Source organism: Pollicipes pollicipes, unplaced genomic scaffold (assembly GCF_011947565.3).
Source record: "Pollicipes pollicipes isolate AB1234 unplaced genomic scaffold, Ppol_2.1 Scaffold_7231;HRSCAF=8579_pilon_pilon_pilon, whole genome shotgun sequence".
In the NCBI taxonomy this organism is placed as follows: Eukaryota; Metazoa; Arthropoda; class Thecostraca; order Pollicipedomorpha; family Pollicipedidae; genus Pollicipes; species Pollicipes pollicipes.
In genome coordinates, this window is record NW_023597034.1 from 36,066,565 (window position 1) to 36,086,130 (window position 19,566).

Here is a 19,566-nt window from a genome sequence, read left to right on the forward strand (position 1 = left end):
AGTAACGAAGCGCAGCCAGACACGCACCGATGGAATAATCTATTCGATGACATACTATGAAAGGAAAGCACTGAAACAATCACGGCGCGTCGCCCGGAATGAGACCCCACGTTTTGCTACATTGGACAGGATCACAAATTACGCCTGTTCAGCCGGCGCCCTCGTCTCGACGGGGCTCGCCGGCTGAGAACATGGCTACCACAGCCGGGCCCACCGCTAGGGCCAAACGTGCACTTGATGTAACATAAGACTTAACGACAACTTAACGTAATTTGTTCGCACCCTTTCGCCAAAAATGGAAGGAATGCAACGTTTCAAAGCCATGCAGGGGAATGATACAGCAGCATATAACCAATACGAGATGAGTATCAGCAGTCCTTCACGGCCAAAGTGACACGAATATTACACGACGCGTATCACAAAATCACAGACTCATAGTCGTTGTCTTTGGAAAGCGGGGCGCCAGTACGGCCGCGCCGCGATAAAAAACCGCCTCGTTTCACATTGTTCATCGAAATACGGAACCACTCACAAAAGCCCTCCCACACGTAACACGAATAAACACTCCATGAAACACACCTCCACAAACATCACATTCTCGCGGCGCAAGCACCAGGCCTCACCGCCGGGCGACACTAGCGCCGCACGCGGCCGCTACACGAAGCAGGCCTCGGGCCGGTTGACGCGCGCCTGGACGCGCAGCGCCATCACGCTGTTCATGATCTTGCGCTGGTGGCCGACCAGCGTGACGCCGAGCGCGGCCAGCTCCGGCTGGCTGAGCCGCGCCGCCGCCTCCAGCGAGGTGATGCCGCCCGCCCGCAGGCTCTCCACGTAGCGGCTCATCTTGAGCGAGGCCAGCCACGCCTCCACTGTGCTGACGTACGCCAGCTCAGCCGCCTCCGGCGACAGCGGGTTCGTGCTCCTGCAGACAGCCGGCGGACGTCAAACCAGCCGGCATACCTTGACTCGCAGACGGTGCCGCCTACTCCGGGGTGAAGTGTATATTCCAGTGTGTTCCCGAGACACACTGCACCAGCCCGAGCCCGTGTCCAAGGGTGTGCACTCCCGTGGCAAAAGACGCTAATGTGATCGTCCAGCTTCACTAACACAAGTCAGCGTATTTCAGGGAGATGACGGCGGTGGTCACGATCGCCACTCGGTGATCGGGACGTCACAACAGCACGCCCAGCGGCGGCGACAGGCGGCGCCGGCTGTCGGCAGCTCACCTGCTGGGCGCCACCTTGCGGAGCGTCTCCGGACAGCTGATGAGGCCGTCCAGCGTGTGCACTATGCTGACGAACGGCGGTCGGTGGGCGCGCTCGCGCTGCCAGCAGTCCAGCATCAGCTGGTGCAGCGCCTCCGGACAGTCCATCGGCGCCGGCAGCCTGGCGGCGGCGGGCGCTCGGGTCACGACAGTACACAGAGGGTCGGAGAGTCGCACCGCGCCGGGCTACTTCAGCACGGCTGGGTGTGAGCACGTCACGCCACGTGGAGCGTTTAACACACGCTGGAAGAGCCCTGGACAAGGAGGGAAGCAGGAAGGGCCGCTTTCCCCGCACTTGGGAAAAAGTTCACATGAATTTGATGCGCTGCACGTCACGTACGAGTAAAAGTGCATCTGTTTTTCCTTATGTCTAACGCATCTGTTTTCCTTGTCTTTTAGCGATCTCGCCGCAACTGACGGATTGACATCTTGAAAAAAACTGTTCTTCATGCCAAAGGAACGGATAACATCCCAACCAGCAAACCTTGATTCAACGCGCAACGCCTTTAACTGGGATGACAGAAAACCCCACCCGGCACAGAGGCCCGCGCACTGACACCACTTCAGCGGGCCGTAGCGCACAGACGACGAAAACCCGTCCGAGCAGAGCGGCAATCTGACACATGCTCGGGTCCACGAGTCGTCTGACGCCGCCGCGGCGTGCGGTCTGACCTGTAGTCCTTCTCTATGCTCTTGATGACCTCCTGGTTGCTCCAGCTCCAGTAGGGCCGCTCGCCGTACGACATGACCTCCCAGGCGACGATGCCGAAACTCCAGACGTCCGAGGAGGACGTGAACTTGCGGAACGCTATGGCCTCCGGCGCCGTCCAGCGGACAGGGATTTTGCCGCCCTGCCGACACCGAGGAACGGCGCAATGAACATGAGCGGCCAGAGCTGACCCCCCGTGAACCCTCTACGTGGCCACTGCACATGCATGCAGCCTCGCAGTGCTGGGAGCACACCAACTGTGTGGGGTGTTCGGTCTCAATAAAACTCTAGAATAAATGATTAACTGATGCTGAATATCAACGAAAATGAGTGACTGAATACATTGATGAGTGATTAATTGTGAGAATGTAGCACAAATAAATACTTCAATGAGTCAATTCACGCTTCTCATGTCGCTCATCAGACCTTGGGTTCTTCATCATCATCCATGTGCAAACTGTCCTCCAGTGCTCTCACCGGTGTCATGCATGTCTGCGCATCGTTAAAACACCATGCAAAGTCGGAACGCACTCATCAGCATCCTTACCCATCTGGTGTGACCAGCACCCTCCCCCCCCCCCCTCCCAGCGTTGACCTGCCTACTCGCTAGCTCCGTCCCCCCGACTACTGTCCCTCTGGCGAACTCACCCGTGTGGTACAGGCTACTGTCCCTCTGGTGAACTCACCCGTGTGGTACAGGCTACTGTCCCTCTGGTGAACTCACCCGTGTGGTACAGGCTACTGTCCCTCTGGTGAACTCACCCGTGCGGTACAGGCTGCTGTCCCTCCGGTGAACTCACCCGTGTGGTATGGGCTACTATCCCTTTGGTGAACTCACCCGTGTGGTTCAGGCTACTGTCCCTCTGGCGAACTCACCCGTGTGGTACAGGCTACTGTCCCTCTGGTGAACTCACCCGAGTGGTACAGGCTGCTGTCCCTCTGGTGAACTCACCCGTGTGGTACAGGCTGCTGTCCCTCTGGTGAACTCACCCGTGTGGTATGGGCTACTATCCCTTTGGTGAACTCACCGTGTGGTACAGGCTGCTGTCCCTCTGCTGAACTCACCCGTGTGGCACAGGCTGCTGTCCCTCTGGTGAACTCACCCGTGTGGTATAAGCTCCTTCCCTCGTGGCCTCAATCTCCCGACTGAGCCCGAAGTCGGCGATCTTGCAGACCAGCTGCGAGTTGACCAGCACATTTCGTGCGGCCAGGTCGCGGTGCACGTAGTTCATCTGGGAGAGGTACTGCATGCCGGCCGACACGCAGCGCAGCATGGCCACCAACTGCAGCACCTGGAACTTGCCGTCGTTCGCCTGCAGAGGGGTAGGGGTGCTGATCAGCGCCGCACGACAGGGGTACGGCGCGGCCGGCGGGGTTCCGCCGGGGAAAGCTGTTCAAGTGAAACTAGGAATGGCATTGCTGTTCGTGAGTGAGCGTGGATGAACGCATCTTGCGGCTAGCTACAATGGGGCTTCTGGGAAATGGAAGTCGGCGATGCAGACAACAGGGCAGGGTGGTACTTCAATAGTTGACGGAAAGAGTTGATGTCTTGTTCTGCGCTTTAGATTGCCTGACAGGTAGCAGTGACGCGGCATGCGTGGGAATGCTGTGCATACCACCAGAATGCTGGAATACATCCGAAACAGTGCAAGGGTATCTCACACGACTCTGCTACGAAAAAAATCACTAACATAGGACGGGGAACCCTTCAACACGACAAGGAATAAAACTAGCATTATAAAATCAGAACTAAAAATTAAACAGTTTGCAGCCTGCACCATGTACGCTCACGGATCGAAACCTGGTCTGAACACGAGCCTGTCAAAACCACCAGAAGCTTACACTGTTCCAAACTCACATGCTTAGACGGAACGATTAAAAAAGCGTGAGACCGAGACTTTTCCGGCCCACGTTATGCAGCTGGCTACAGGTCAGCAGCGCAGCGCTCAGCCGCCCAACGGCCGCACGGTCCAGACCGAGACTCACCTTGAGGAACGTGTCCAGGCTTCCGTTCTCCATGAACTCGGTGATGATCATCACCGGGTTGCTCTTGGTGACGACGCCCTGCAGGAAGACAACGTTGGGGTGCTGGAACTGGCCCATGATGGACGCCTCGGTGAGGAAGTCCACCCGGGCCTTGTCCGTCGAGCCGGGCTTCAGGGTCTTGATAGCCACCGTGCGCTCTTGGCCGGCTGTCACCTGAGGTCAGCGAGACGCCGGCTGAGACTCGCCAGCTGCCGACCGCTCGACCACAGGTCAGCCAGTCTACACTGTCGCCCGAGGTCAGCGAGACGCCGGCTGAGACTCACCAGCTGCCGACCGCTCGACCACAGGTCAGCCAGCCTAGACTGTCACCCGAGGTCACCGAGACGCCGGCTGAGACTCACCAGCTGCTGACCCCTTGACCACAGGTCAGCCAGCCTACACTGTCGCCCGAGGTCAGCGAGACGCCGACTGAGACTCGCCAGCTGCCGACCGCTCGACCACAGGTCAGCCAGCCTAGACTGTCACCCGAGGTCATCGAGACGCCGGCTGAGACTCGCCAGCTGCCGACCCCTTGACCACAGGTCAGCCAGCCTAGACTGCCGCCCGAGGTCATCGAGACGCCGACTACAGCGGCGGCTCGCCAGCTGCCGACCGCCCGACCGCAGGTCAGCTAGCCTAGACAACTGAGAGCCGGGGAAGCAACGACTCGCAGAGCTTACCAAAACAATCGACACGGGCCCGACGTCCAGTGATCACCGCATCTGCAGTCTGCTCGGCGCAATTTAACATGAAACGAATCTCTTATACTATCGCTGAAGTCGCCTCCACTTTTCACCCCTTCCACGACACCTCTCAAACAGCTATCGATAACATCACGAAGCTCCAGACGACGATCTCCGAGAGTCACGACCAGGCCGTGACGAGCACCCCGCGAGCCCCGCCAGAGTGCCGGGCGCGGGAGGGGGGGGGGGGGGGGGGGGGGGGGGGAGGGCGACATCAGACACTCACGCGCAGCTTGCCGCGGCACACGTCGCCGAACTCGCCGCCGCCGATCACGGCCTCGATGATGATGTGCGAGGCGTCGATCTCGCGCGCGAACTCGCGGATCGCCTGGTTCGGGTCCTCGTACGTGTGCGGGTCGATGTAGGTGCGCTGGTGGGTCACCGGACTGAACGCCGGCGACGTCACTGCCGGACGGGGTGACGGCGTCAGTGGACGGTGTGGCGGGTGATGACGTCACTGCCTGGTGCGGTGACGACGTGAGCGGACGGTGTAACGGGTAATGATGTCACCGTCGAATGGGGTGGCGACGTGGGCGGACGGTTTTGGCGGGTGATGACGTCACAACCGGACGGTATAACGGATGATGACGTCACTGTCGGGTGGGGCGGCGACGTGAGCGGACGTTGCGACCAGTGATGACGTCACTACCGGATGGTGTGACGGATGGTGACCATGCCGTCAGAAGTGGCATGTGAGTAGGGCCACGGCAGTTTGAACACGCAGACGATACAGCGCGGACGACCATGACACATGTGAAGCAGCGCACCGTGAGGGTCTTCCATCCTGTATGAGCAAACGCACCACATCACGCACACAACGCCATCCATGATACAGCGAGGTTGTCGCATTAACTCCACAAACATACGCACATGTTGCGCGTCTTACGCTGATCGAGGCCATCCCCGCGCCGCTGACCCCCAGCCTCCTAAGAGTCAGGCAAGACGAGCCGCGTGACTCGTCACAGTTAGAGCGGCGGTCCCTCAGAGCGTGAGCGCATTACAAGCTCAGCCGGCCGTTGCGTTCGACCTCCCGCCACGCCAGATACGCCCCAGCCGGTGGCCAGTGATGGTACGGGGTCCCACCATACACGTCCCAGACGGTGGCCAGTGATGGTACAGGGGTCCTGCCAGACACATCCTAGACAGTGTCCATTGATGGTACAGGGTCCCGCCATACACGTCCTAAACAAAGTCCAGTGATGGTACATGGTCCCGCCATACACGTCCCAGACAGTGTCCGGTGATTGTACAGGGTCCTGCCAACCACGTCCCAGACGGTGTCCAGTGATGGTACAGGGTCCTGCCAGACACATCCTAGACAGTGTCCATTGATGGTACAGGGTCCCGCCATACACGTCCTAAACAAAGTCCAGTGATGGTACATGGTCCCGCCATACACGTCCCAGACAGTGTCCGGTGATTGTACAGGGTCCTGCCAACCACGCCCCAGACGGTGTCCAGTGATGGTACAGGGTCCTGCCAGACTCATCCCAGGCGAGGGGGGGGGGGGCTTGTGACGGGACGGGTTCACTCACGTGCGGTGGATGGCGTCTGTAGTGGGGTGGCTCCTCCAATATTGAACGCTGCCGAAGAAACACAGATGGTAAGCTGCGGCACTATTTATTGGAATGGACAGGGACCAGCGTCAGGCATCACTGGCGAAATGACGTCAAAGGAATGAATCCTCACAGCCTTTTGATGGCTGAAGCATGGGGCTGAAGGCTGGAGCGAGCTGAAGAGTCTCACGTTCATTCGGCTACGGCTTCTTTTAAAAATGATGGTATTCTGATGCCAGATTCTTGTCCGCATACAAGCATCGCCATATTCATATTTGCGAAGGTGTAATGCACACATAGCCTCTTGTTGCAGGGTATTATAAGCTGCATGGGCATGCCACGTCTTACATAATTGGCTAAAAGTGGTTGGAAATGATGACCCTGGAAGGGATGGGAGTTTGCACCCTCGATAGATTGAAAAAAGGCTCAGGGCTATGGAAATTATTTACAAATATTTGCTTAGAAAGATGCATCATGTGTTCCAGTTCATACAGCAATGGAAAACATGCGAAATTATAATATCTTAGCAGTTCAGGATGTGTTATGATTGAAAAGCAACCGTATTAAGACAAAACATCGCATTATTATATTTTACTCAACCCCTCCAGTCTCCCTAGCGTATATCGGCCTTCAGGATGCAAATAGTGCTTAATCCCTGCTATGAATAGAAACCTCCAGCCCCTGATAGCCGTATTATCCTGGAATCGCGCCACGGAGACGTGACCCTGGGAAGCCCGTCCGCCGGCCAGCCTGACTTTTTTCCGTAAATTCTCAAGCTCCAGAGCGCAGCGGAAATCTCTCCGAGTAGCCGCCCGCTCTCGGAAAGCTGTCTGGCATGGCTGTGCAGGTGTTGCGTGCTGTGTGCGGGCCGCCTGCCCACGCCCTCCGGTGGCCAGGGTCAGTTCTTTAGAAGACGCCCTCCGGTGGCCACGGTCGGTTTTCGAGAAGCCACCACATTCTCTACAGCCCTGCTGACCGCCCACAATGGCAGACAAAGCCGCGTGGGCGCAGCGCGGCACGAAAGAAGACCAGAGCGCCCCGCACGCAGGTCACTTCTGCGAAGGCGCCGCCCACTCCCCACGTTTGGGCGCGATCCTATATGGGAGGCAAAGGACCGGGCAGCACATACCACGCTCGCCACGGATGGGACACAACGGGCAAGACTGTGACGTGGCAGTGCCGACTCAGGCTGAACATCATGAACTTGGTAATGGCGCTTTCCAGGTCCGGGTCGGTGAACTGCATTCGTGGGCTGCCATATTCGTGCAGAGCAACTCACCGACATTGTTCTGGAAGTTCAGTCCGTCGCGGTCGTTCGGACGCTTCTTACTGGAGTCTTCCATGTTCCGACTGTGGCAGAGAAGCGTAGGAACATATTAATATGCTAGCCGTAGGTTAAACACAGGTGGCATGTCCACGACATCAGGTGACAGATCTTGGCAGCGTCTATTTGACATGGTACCTATGTGCGACGGTACCGCGGCTTGCAGGCAGAGAGTTCGTTGCTCAGGAGTAGTTTATGTGGCAAGGTATATTTCGAATAATTCGCACTGCCTATACGAAGGATCCAGAGCCATTACAACACAAACCGGCGATACAAACGCGTAAGTCAGCGACCGAAAGTGAGCGGTCCAGCGCGCCGGGCGTCCCACGCCGAGTGGAGCCCACCAACACTGACAAGTCTCCCCGAAGACTGGCTCGAACACGCGCTCGCCACGCCCCCGTACACGGGGGAGCGGCGTCACCGACGCCTACCTCCTGACGAGCAGGAAGGCCACGACGATGACGACGGCCAGCAGGACGCCGACGGCCACCGAGACGCCCGCGATCACGTCCACGTTGGGGCCGGAGCCGTCTCCCACGTACGCTGCCGGCGGCCGGTGGGCGCGGTGAGCGGACTGGACGCGGCGCACGCTTCTGCCGCGCCAGCCCGACGGTAATGGGGAGACGACGACGCGGCTTTTAAAGGAAGCGGGTCGTGTTGCTGAGCGACCGGCAATACACTGGGGTTGGCATCGTGCTCTAAAATATTACGTTCAGAAGTGTGTGTGTTTTTACACATTCTTTGAACACCGGCCACCTTTACAGATTACACATTTGTGTTGGCCATGTCAAAAAGCCCCTTTGACAAGCCGCCTGGCAGCGTCCACGCCTCATCGGATTCATCAGTTGAGGGGTCCACTCCTCACCTGAGTCCACCTGGCCGTGCCCGGTGGTGGTGTAGGTGGTGCGGCTGAACTCGCCCCAGCCACGCTCGGTCTGGGCGCGCACCTGGAAGCCGTACTCGGTGTGCTGGCGCAGGCCGGTCACCCTCACGCTGGGCGCGTCCGCGAACAGGCTGGTCGTGTTGGCACGCTCGTCCTGCGCGGAGGCGCACGCACCGGCAGTGAGGCCACGCGGTGGCGAGACGGCGCCGTCCGCACGAGACGGCACGGTCCGCACGAAACAGTGCAGTCCACACGAGACGGCGCGGTCCACACGAGACGGCACGGTCTGCACGAAACAATGCATTCCACACGAGACGGCGCGGTCCACACGAGACGGCACGGTCTGCACGAGACGGCACGGTCCGTACGAAAACGGTGCGGTCCGCACGAGACGGCACGGTCCGCACGAGACTGCACGGTCCGTACGAGACTGCACGGTCCGCACGAGACGGCACGGTCCGTACGAGACGGCACGGTCCGTAAGAGACGGGCGGTCCGCACGAGGCGGCACGGTCCGCACGAGACTGCACGGTCCGTAAGAGACGGCACGGTCCGCACGAGACGGGCGGTCCGCACGAGACGGCACGGTCCGCACGAGACCGCACGGTCCGTACGAGACGGCACGGTCCGCACGAGACGGGCGGTCCGCACGAGACGGGCGGCCCGCACGAGACGGCGCGGTCCGCACGAGACGGCACGAGACGGCAAGGTCCGCACGAGATGGCAAGGCCCGCACGAGATGGCACGGTCCACACGAGACTGCACGGTCCGCACGAGATGGCAAGGCCCGCACGAGATGGCAAGGCCCGCACGAGACTGCACGGTCCGCACGAGACTGCACGGTCCGCACGAGACTGCACGGTCCGCACGAGACTGCACGGTCCGCACGAGACGGGCGGTCCGCACGAGACTGCACGGTCCGCACGAGACTGCACGGTCCGCACGAGACGGGCGGTCCGCACGAGACTGCATGGTCCGCACGAGACGGGCGGTCCGCACGAGACTGCATGGTCCGCACGAGACTGCACGGTCCGTACGAGGCGGCATGGTTCGCACGAGACGGGCGGTCCGCACGAGACGCCGCAGCCAGCCGCGCCCGCGCGCAGACAGAGGGCGAGCGCTCCAAAGTCAGGCTCGATTCGTCTCTGTTCCACAGCAGCTCGTCACGAGCTCATCACCTGGCGCGGCTCTGGTGTCAGGCTCGGATCACTGCTCATAGTGCGTCGCACTCAGGGTCCGACTCGCCGCGCCTGTGAGGTGGGTCGCAGGCAGCGGAACGGCGGGTGGTGGGAGCGGGGTGGGGCCGCACGCACCTTGGCGAAGTAGCGCGCCTCATACTTGAGCACCTGCTCCCGGGAGTCCGCTGGGGGCAGCCAGCTGAGCACCGCCTCCGAAGGTCGGACCAGGGCCACCCGCACCTCCGACACCATGAACGGCACTGCGGACACCGGTGACGTGGTGAGCACATCGGACGCGACGGAAAGGCTGCGGCCATGACACGCAGCCCGGACGGTGCTTCGGACAGGGCGTACAAACTGGAAAAGAAAACGCCCGCACTGAACTACTACGTGAACGATCAACTGCAGGTGGCTACCGCATCAGCAAGAGTCACGTGTCTGGCTTAGTAGCAGTAGTATTGCCTTTTCCCCCAACAATTTATGTTCATCTCGTTTTGAATTTGGCACACTTTTCGACGACGACGTTTCATTACAACTTCTCTCAACAAGCGGGAAAACTATTAGTTCTGTAAGCAGCTTTTTAAACACGAGTGAAACAGATGAGCATTCGTCCTCCACCCTCCGTCGCTGTGGTTCGCAACGCTTTGATAAGAAAGCCTCACCAGACGGCGCTCGGCTAGTAATGGGTGCGTGCTTGTGTTTGATCGGGTTCATAGGCCAAATGTATCGAAATCCTCAGAGGGTACAGAGAAAACGTATGACAAAATTATGTCACATGAACCAGATGCTAGTACAATTTTGCAGGTGCGAAGGGTATGTTAACGACAAACTACCTTAGTCACTGTGTTTATAGACACATCTAATGACGTTATTTTGTGGTGGATAGAGTCCCTTTTTCAATGATTCGGTAAATTACGGAATGTCAGCAAGTGGGTTTGAATTCGTTTACAAAAAGTTGCTATTCCAAATGCGATCATGGATCTTTCTATGCTTTCTTTCTCCATTTGGTAATTTAATCATTAATAATGAATGAAAAGTTTTTCGACGAATGCAAGTCTGATCGTGGATCGCAACATACTGAAACGACCGTGTGATTCCGCATCTGAAATGATCGTTGGACGCCCGAGCACGTCACATCCTGAGAATATGTCGACGCAGGATCCCATCCTAGGGACCGAGATGTGGCGGCCTATTTTGCCGATGCAGGCGCGGGTTGAATCAGGGCCGCACGTCGAGTCTGAACACCAGCTCGCCACGTCACACGCAGCGACACCGGCGACACCGGCTCCACCGCCGCCGCGCCGTCCCGGTGGCGTGCAGCAGCTCGTCGCGCCTCCCCTCGAGGCTTCCGTAAAAGGCAGCCGCCCACCTGACGCCTGGGTGGTGAGGCCCACGGCCACGTGTCCGTCTTCGCCGGCCGCCACGGGCGAGACGCCGTTCCGGCTGTGCACCCGGAACTGGTACGATGTGACCGGACTCAGGCCCGACACGGTCACGCGCGTGCCGTTCAGGCCCGTCTGTCGGGCCAGGTGGACCGTCAGCAACCGGCTGGCATGCGAGTCAGGTCAAGCGCGGCCACTCCAGGTCGCCGGTGAGGCCAGCGGTGGAAGGAGGTCCGGTCAGGTCATCTTTGCTCCGGGTGGCAGACCAGGTGTGGACAGCCAGGGACAGGCGAGGCAAAGCCTGACCCGAAGTGAATAAGGGGTCGTACAAATGTCGCGGGAGTCAGTCAATTGTCCGTCACTGAATATATAACGTGCATAACAAACGAATGCACCACTACTGCGTTGTTCACAAGCACAAAAGGGTGGCTGTTTACCTTGTCTCAACGGGCGAGCGCCGTGGAGTGAATTTTACAAAGATGCCATTCAAATAAATGCTATGAAACACCTTGCTAAAATGGATACCTACTCAAACCTTGATTTATGGTTGCATAACGGTCCGTCTCGTTCAGATCACACTACGGCGTAAGATGACGCGCCGGTGATTTTGACGAGGACATTCATCGCGAAACGACCACGGGCACAGAACATCATCGCAAGGTACAGCACGGAGAGCAAGTTCCACTACCCCTACTGCCGTCCTCTCTGACTGGGCCGATAGAAGCCTCTGCACCAGCCCTCGCTCTCGCGAGCCGCCAGTGCCCCCCCCCCCCCCCCCTATCCCTCCCCAGCCGAGCAGCCCGCTGGCAGGCGCGGCAGACGCACCTGAGCGGGGCTGAAGGTGACGCCGGCGCCGCACCGCTCGCAGACGACCGAGTAGGTGGTGTCGGCCCGGCCGCCGTCCCGCAGCGGAGCGCCCCACGTCAGTACGGCCGTGCTCTGGTCCACGACCTCGGCCCGCAGACGCCGCGGCGGCGACGGCGGCTCTGCGACACGGCACGCGCCGCTCAGACACCGGCCCGCGCTCGCCGCCCCCGCGCACCCCGGCGGCCACGCACGGCGCCGCGGCCGCCGGTCACGCGCGCCGGTTGTGCTCCGCGATTACTGCAGCTTTTTCGCTGTTGTTCTTTTACTGCGGACGATGGCGTCGGCGAAATGCCGGCTGATTCGATCGGCTGGCGTGACGTTTCTCAGAAATGCTTTGTTCACCGGCCGGGCCGGGAGCGACCGAGCGCCACCGTCACAGCAGCCTGATGTGAGACACGATGCTATCGTCGCTGACAAGCGGTCCAAACCTGCAGTACAGGTCTCATAAGATATATCTGACGCGCACATTGAGGCCTGCAGCACGGTGGTTTGAGACGCTGGGCACAGGCTAGGGAGCTGACATTGAAAGGGCTCCAAGTCTTTATTCGAAGATGCATAGATGTACGGACGCGACGGACGTGAGTGAGTAAGAAGTTGGTCTGGGCATGACATATTTGAAAGCGTCCCGATTCTCTAAGGGGGGGGGGGGGGCAGTGACTGCGAGCATGGCTCATGTGTCCGTCATGTGCGCATGCATACACGCACGTATCAATGCGCCCCGGCAATACATCGCACACGGGTGCATACATGCGCGTGCTGATGTGCCTATGAATGCACGGATTGGTCTTGCGGGCGCCCGCGTAGGCCTACGCGCGTGAGTAAAACAGCGGTGCAAGTTTAGAACGGTGGGATCGCGCACATGCCGGGTGACGTCGTGCGAACCCCGTCTTCCATGTAGTGCCTCAGGGGCCAGCAGCGCCGTTGCAGCTGCGGTGCGTGTCTGTCTGCATGTGTATGTGTGTGTGGGGGGGGGGGAGGGGCGGGGGCGGCGGGTACTCACGAGTGCAGGCGCGGCCGGCCGGGTCCGTCGGCGCCCGGTAGAAGCCGGCGTCGCACGGGCAGACGGCCGAGCCGGCGTGCGGCGCGCTGCTGTGGTCCGGACACGCCCCGCACGAGCCGTTCCCCTGCTCCGGCTTGAACGTCGAGGACGGGCACACTGGCGAAGACCAAGACGGGAGCTGGTGACACGCTACACAGAACGGGCACACTGACGGAGGCGCGGAGACGGGAGCTGGTGACGCGCTACACAGTACGGCACGGGCCACCAGAGGCCGATGAGAGCCGGCTGGCTGACGGCTGCACACATACACACCCAGCTTATCTTGGGGTAGTGGTGGGGCGGGGGGGAGGTACAGGTCCAGTCCCTCCCCCTTCTAGCACGCGCCACTAAGCGACACGCCTAATCGGCCATGTTAGCAACGCTGGACAAGTGTCGCCTGTCAGCGCCGGCGCCAGACTTCGCCGACACCAGACCACGACCCACGGGGAGAGTAAAGCACGCGCGGCAATCCCGCACCCCGCACCCCGCGCGCCACGGGCAGCCGGGACGCCGTGGAGCACACGGGCTCGGGTGACACAGACTGCGGTGGGCAGACGGGACACCGCAGAGCACACGGACTCGGGCGACGCGGGCCACGTCCGAAAAAGTGACCTTGATTACGTCCGTCTGGAGTCCTGCACAGCTCCCGGCTACCGGTGGCCGTGGGACCCGCCAAATGCTGCGGCGACTGGCATTGCATGAACCGAATGCAGGGAACTAATCTGGCGACGTTGTTAGTCAGTACCGTACGGACAAATGTCGGTGGATAGGCCGGTCGTCGTTCATGGCTACTAGAGTTTTTGCGCTGGGTGTAATAAGCTGGAAGTTCTTAAGGCAGCGAGATCAAAGCGATGCGACGCGACGAAAATATTGAGGAGAGGAGACATGAAGATAGTGTCTTTTTACGTCACGATTGTTGGAATTATTGAAACTGGTTTAGTGAACAATAACACAAAAAACTACTTGAAACCGGTACGGCCGTACCAGGCTGAGTTGTGTCCCATCCCATTAGCCAACGAGAATTGATCGATACCAGCGCCACCGTGAGCTGTGGCAAACAGATAACCACGCAAGGTCTCCACTCATTCCTCTGACACAAGACTGACACACTGGGTCACATCAACGGCATCTGCGTGGTGTCGTTCGTTTGCTGCTTATTCAGATTGTATTGAAATGTTCTTTGTCGCATGTTTTCCGACCGTCATAATGATAGTTATTGCCGACGCGATTCAGCTTAAACCGGTTCAAACCGGACAGCGAGAATCGCAGCACAGGGCCGGAGGCATCACATTATCAGGAGTGATCTGGACGTACGAGTCCGACGCAGGCGACTCTGCTTTTGCTGCACCAACTCAATGACTGAACTGGTTTCGAGCCAGCCAGAACTCCGCGGTGCCGACCGGTGGAATCGACCCGCGCTGGGGAGGCGCTGTCACTGGGAGGCGCCCCGCACTGCCACTGTCACTGGGAGGCGCGCGCACGGCTCATCTGTGCTTCCGCTTCTTTGTCCCGGTCCTCGACGGCCACAACGATCAGAACGTGAGTGAGAGGGCGTCTTGTTTGCCAGCATCAAACGAAAAAAACCGAGCGTGACGGCGGTGCTCGTCGCTGTCGGCCGGTCATCCCCCAGCACTTGTCTGCCTCCTCCGCCGCAGATACGCCTTTCATCTTCACCGGCGACCTGTTCGTCCCTCCTCCTTCGGTCGCCGTCCCATTGTTACTTCTTCGACAGACGTGTTTTTTGGGGCGAGCGACCGTGTAATAAACCGGAAACTGGGCGGCGGCACTTCTTCTTCTTCTTCGGCGACGCCTTCTCGCCCCCCCCCCCCCCTCCCCCCCAGTCGGTCGACGAGCACGCACTGTCGGTGCCCCGGTCGGTCGACGGACACGCACTGTCGGTCTCCCGGTCGGTCGACGAGCACGCACTGTCGGTCCCCGGTCGGTCGACGAGCACGCCCTGTCGGTCCCCGGTCGGTCGACGGGCATGACAGCGCTGCGCTGCGTCGGCTGAAGTGAGCTGATGCTGGGGCCTGCTCGGTGAGTGCGGCGCCCAGTGCGACAGTCCTTCGACACAGTTTCCGACCTTGCGATCGCTCCTGCAGCGATAACCGAGCGGCCGGATGCCGCCGCAGACCACCAGTCAGATGTGCCGCGTGCTCACTTTGCGCGCGAGGATGTTACACGACCAGGAACATCCGTGACAGCGAGAGCGTGCCAGCCAGATGCGCGCTGAATGGGAAAGATCGCGCTGATACTGCCAAGCACATATCGGCCTCCTCGGCGACTCGATTTGACGGGACAAAGCGGGATCACAGTCCAATCAGAGCCGCCGCCGACCTGACGTTGCAGAGCACCGCCAATCGTGCAGATACATCTTCTCGCGTCCAACCCCACTAAGACTCGGGCTGTTGGCTCCGTGCGCAGTGGGGCGTTAGCGACAGGCGGCTCGCGATCAACGCCCGCCGCCGCGCCGGGACTCCCAGCGCGGCTGCTGCGCCGGCCGGAGCCGCGCGGCCCCGGCGACGTCAGCACCTCCGAATACGGCACGGTCAGCTCCGGCAGCGCCAAATCGGCGGAAACACCCGCTGACCGCCGCGTCTGGTCAGGAGCAGCGACTCAGGGCCGGCGCTATCACGACCACCGGCCGTGCAGCGACTGAATGGGGGCTCGGCTCGCCTGCCACCCGCGTGACGGACGAATGGGGAGGGGGGGGGGGGGCGGCGGGCGTGTGACCCGCCGCGTCCGTGTCCCGGGACTTCCGGCCCGTATATGGCGACCTAGCAGACCGGTCACGCCGCCAGCCGTGTGATCCGACAACACCCTCGGGGCAGCCGAGGCGACGCTGCCCGACGGGGGCAGGCGCGGCTGGCAGCTCTGGGTACGGCCCGGGGCGGCTCGCAGCTGAGATGACCCGCGGAGACCGGGCTCAGGGCAGCTGGGAGGCGGCAGACAGGGGCTGACAGGCTGACAGGCGCTGGGGTCTCCGGGCCACAGAAGCCATTAATCAGTCGCCTTGTAATCAGCGCCCGAACCGCAATTAGCTGCAATCAGCAGACGGCGCCTGCAACGGGATTTAGAGCCTCCAGAGAGATTTGTTGGCTTGCTCTGCGGCTTGTCTGTCACATAGGACCGGAGCGTGATGATGCGGAGATTGGCCGGGCTAAGTCGCTCATCCCCGCGTGACAAAGCTGTCACAGTAAGAGCTCACGATACGGTATCTCCTAACGGATCGGCACTGGTAGTGTCAAGGTGCATACATCCCACGGGCATCAGTGGCTCACCACACGCCACTAGGCGGCCTTGGATATTCGTCCCTCGCATGCTCCATGCCGCGATCACGCCGTTGGTGCCTGGAAAGCTATTGGAACCTTTTTCAGAATTTTGCAGCGGTGGACGGGGCAACCAGTCTCTCTTCTCATTCCCTGCGCGATCGCACAGGTCGACAGGCATATAACATGGGTTCAGATGGCATTGCCGCTGGCACCACACCAGTTCGATTGGCGTTCGCCCTTGGTGCATGATCGCATGATCGCGCCACAACCCATGACCTACAAGCAGCCCCGGGCGGATTCCATTCAACATGTTTGCAGTGGGGCCGAGTGATTCCAACCAATCATAAAAGTCGTCAAACAGACCGCCAAGAAACAACAAAAACAAAAGCAAAAAACAAAAACAAATTCATTCGGAACAGCCGCCATGGGTGGCTTTAAGTTCCGGGCATTCCTTGAGCAGAACTTTTCGCATCCGGCCTGAATTCACCACCAAGTTGTGCTGTCCGGTTTAACGGATAACGGTCCGGTTTAACGGACAGTTTTGCCTTCGCTTCTTCGCCTGACACGACAGCGGAGGGTTTAACGTGGCGCACGGCGCGGCCGCCCCAAACCTCCATTGACACTAGTTGGCCAGCTGTCATCCGAGCTTTCTGTGCCATTTGAACGAAACGATGCGCCCGCCTTTCGTGTCAGTCAACGCCCAGAGCGCGGAGGCGGCAAGGAATTTGACTTTCACGAGTAATGAGTGTCGAGTTTGACTTTCACGTTCGGTCCAAATGCACTCAGTGTAACCGGAAGCATTCCATAACACATAAGGAGCATAGGCTCTTCACACGAGCTCATAAATCATTACGCCTCCCACTGAGCGCCACGACAGTGCCACAAAACCGCTGCCAGGCTAACAACCCCAGCCCGGCCGGCCGACAAGCACAAAGACAGCTGCAGCACGGCGCCTGCCGCCGACGCCTACCTTGGCAGGACTGGTTGGCGGGCCGCGGCTCGTAGCCGGCGCGGCAGCTGCAGTGTCCGTCCAGCAGCTCCCACTCGCCGTTGCCCTTGCAGATGTACTGGGGCGGGCGGCCGTCGTGGCCGCCGGGCGCCGCGTTCGCCACGCACGTGCCGCGCGCCGTCTTGATGGTCGTCTCCTCGCGGCCCGTGGGGGTGGCGGGGAACTGCGCGAAGCCGGCCGTCACCTGCGCGCACGTCTGGTAGTAGACGCGCACGGCCAGCAGCGCGATGCACGCGCCCTGGTCGCGCACGGCGAAGTAGACGCCCTTCTTGGTGACGGGGATGGAGCGCGTCTCGACGTTGATGACGCGCTCCTGGCTGGAGCTGGAGCGGCCCTGGTCGGCGGCGATGCGGTCGATGAGCCGGTAGCTCTCCGGCTCCCAGGGCGGCGGCTCGCGCGTCGCCGCGTCGAACTCGTAGTAGAGCAGACTGAACGTCTCCTTGCAGCTGAGCGCCGTGCCCGGGAACAGCGAGCAGTCGCGCATCGAGAACTTGAGCTCGATGTAGATGCGCTCGGCCTCGCCGCGCTCGATGAACGGCGTCCACAGCCAGTTGTTGACGTCCTGCTTGGCCACGTCGCACACCACGTGCGAGCGCCAGTTGATGCCCTTCTCGAAATTGGTGTAGCTCTCCTCCACCCACTGCCAGCAGGGGAGGCGGGGCGTAAGAAGACGTTCAGTGACGGTGGGCTCAGGGAACGCGGATGGGGAACGGCTCCATGACGTGTCAACGAAAGAAAGAGCTGGTCAGCACCAGAGGCGCGAGCTTCGCTGGACTCTGCAGCATGCCACTGGCAGAGATGTTACTGGTACATCAGTGTTACCACTATGCTGAACCCCTCGCCTCAAGAAAGATGAGGTGGAAGGTAAGCAGGAGGCGTCAGCAGGCAGGACGATTTAATTTAATTTTCAGTCAAGTTTAATTAACTTAATCACGGCACGCTAAGCGCCGCATCCCATTCCATTTAATGTACAAACCAGACGTGACCAAATCAGGTCGCGGTTTGCAATGCACCGGCATAACACATTTAAATGCCTAATTTACAAAATATAGCTAGTGCGAGAAATAAGTGACCAGATCTGGGTTACGACAAGGCTTCAGTCAACAAGGAGATTGTTCAGCCAAAACAGAGTCTGATTCAAATGTTGCTGGTCATTGAAAAGCCCGGACGCCTTATGATTACTCCAGCACTCCGCCAAAAACCACTCCCAGACACTTCTCTAACGCCACCGCAACCACAGACCTCGCGACCAAAACTGCGGGTGGAACATCGAACATCTCAGCATCGCCGGAAGCCAGCTTTGCTGGCGTATCCCCCAACGGGGCGTCCCCGCTGTGGGTGCGCCCCGCCGGTCTCTCCCCACCACATTCGGGTCAGGCTGCCGTGACCTGCGGGTCAGCGGGTCAGCAGGCGCAGGGGCGCGGCGACGGGGTGACACGCCCAGCCAGGCCGGGTCATGACCCCCATGCACGCCGCACTAACGAGCGCTGACGACAACGAGCCGGACGACGGCGACCAGCAGCGACGAAGAGTGAGGAGCGCCGGCCGCTGGGGCTGCCGACCCGACCGCCCAGCGGGCCGAGACACGGACCGAGTACACACACACTCGCCGAGTGTGTGTGCACTGCTGCACAGAGAGTTCCTAGCCTAGCCCATTGGCGACGAGTGCCACTCCTGCCAAAGAGCGCCGGCAGGTGCGGGTGGGCAGGGCTGGCCAACCGTAACCATGGGCCAATTCACGTGGCGCTGTTGCCTAACTGTCGGCCAACAGCCGCGGCTTTTGTCTGTTTCGCGACTCGGCTTATCCGGTCACGTGCATAAGCGTTACAGTTTGAGCGACGACCACGGCGAGGAAAACCGACGCGCGCCCGGCACTTGGCGGGGCGTCGCAAAAACTCCCTCCTCCCCGCCGGAAGTCAGACACCACTGCGGTACGAGGCCGGTCTGCTGTTCGAGTCTCTGCCGTCGTGGCTGCCTTCCCCCTCCCCGCCCCCTCAGAGCCGCCGGGGTCAAATCGCAGCGTCGGTTCTGACGCAGGCCGCGCCGGCCGAGTCGGGGCGCGCAGCATCCCGTGACCCCGGTCCCGCTAGCCGCCACATCGGCCGGACGAACGGTACCGGCGGTCCCGGCGCTGGTGCGGCGCTCGGATTTGATTAGGCCGCGGCCGGCCGAGATCGGCGCCGGCCGGGGGCGGGCGCGCCGCCGCGCCGCCGCGCCGCCGCCGCGCCGCCGCGCCGCCGCCGCGCCGCCGCCGCCGCCGCGCCGGAGCCGGCTGATGACCCGCGCCGCCGGCCGCCGGGTCGGTCTGTCGGCTC

The 19,566-nt window shown here is 60.5% G+C and overlaps 1 protein-coding gene across 1 annotated transcript; it reads right to left on the reverse strand.

The window, feature by feature from the left end:
• Window positions 1–635: 635 nt before the first annotated feature.
• LOC119110062 (ephrin type-A receptor 4) lies at window positions 636–18,979 on the reverse strand. The gene is made up of 16 exons (XM_037233804.1): window positions 18,971–18,979; window positions 17,213–17,891; window positions 12,932–13,087; window positions 11,890–12,050; window positions 11,052–11,199; window positions 9,818–9,942; window positions 8,487–8,658; window positions 8,053–8,164; window positions 7,577–7,647; window positions 6,277–6,324; window positions 4,968–5,146; window positions 3,960–4,172; window positions 3,077–3,286; window positions 1,937–2,115; window positions 1,227–1,385; window positions 636–922 (listed from the first exon to the last, which is right to left on the reverse strand). Exons 1-16 carry the CDS (start codon window positions 18,977–18,979, stop codon window positions 655–657), a joined length of 2,889 nt encoding a protein of 962 aa, XP_037089699.1. The 3' UTR covers window positions 636–654.
• Window positions 18,980–19,566: the final 587 nt, after the last annotated feature.

Coding starts and splice junctions, on each gene's coding strand:
- LOC119110062 (XM_037233804.1), bottom strand. Junction 4,173..4,967: donor TGTGCCGCGGCAAGCTGCGC/GTGAGTGTCTGA, acceptor CGCTGACCTCAG/GTGACAGCCGGCCAAGAGCG. Junction 1,386..1,936: donor AGCATAGAGAAGGACTACAG/GTCAGACCGCAC, acceptor CGCCGCCGCCAG/GCTGCCGGCGCCGATGGACT.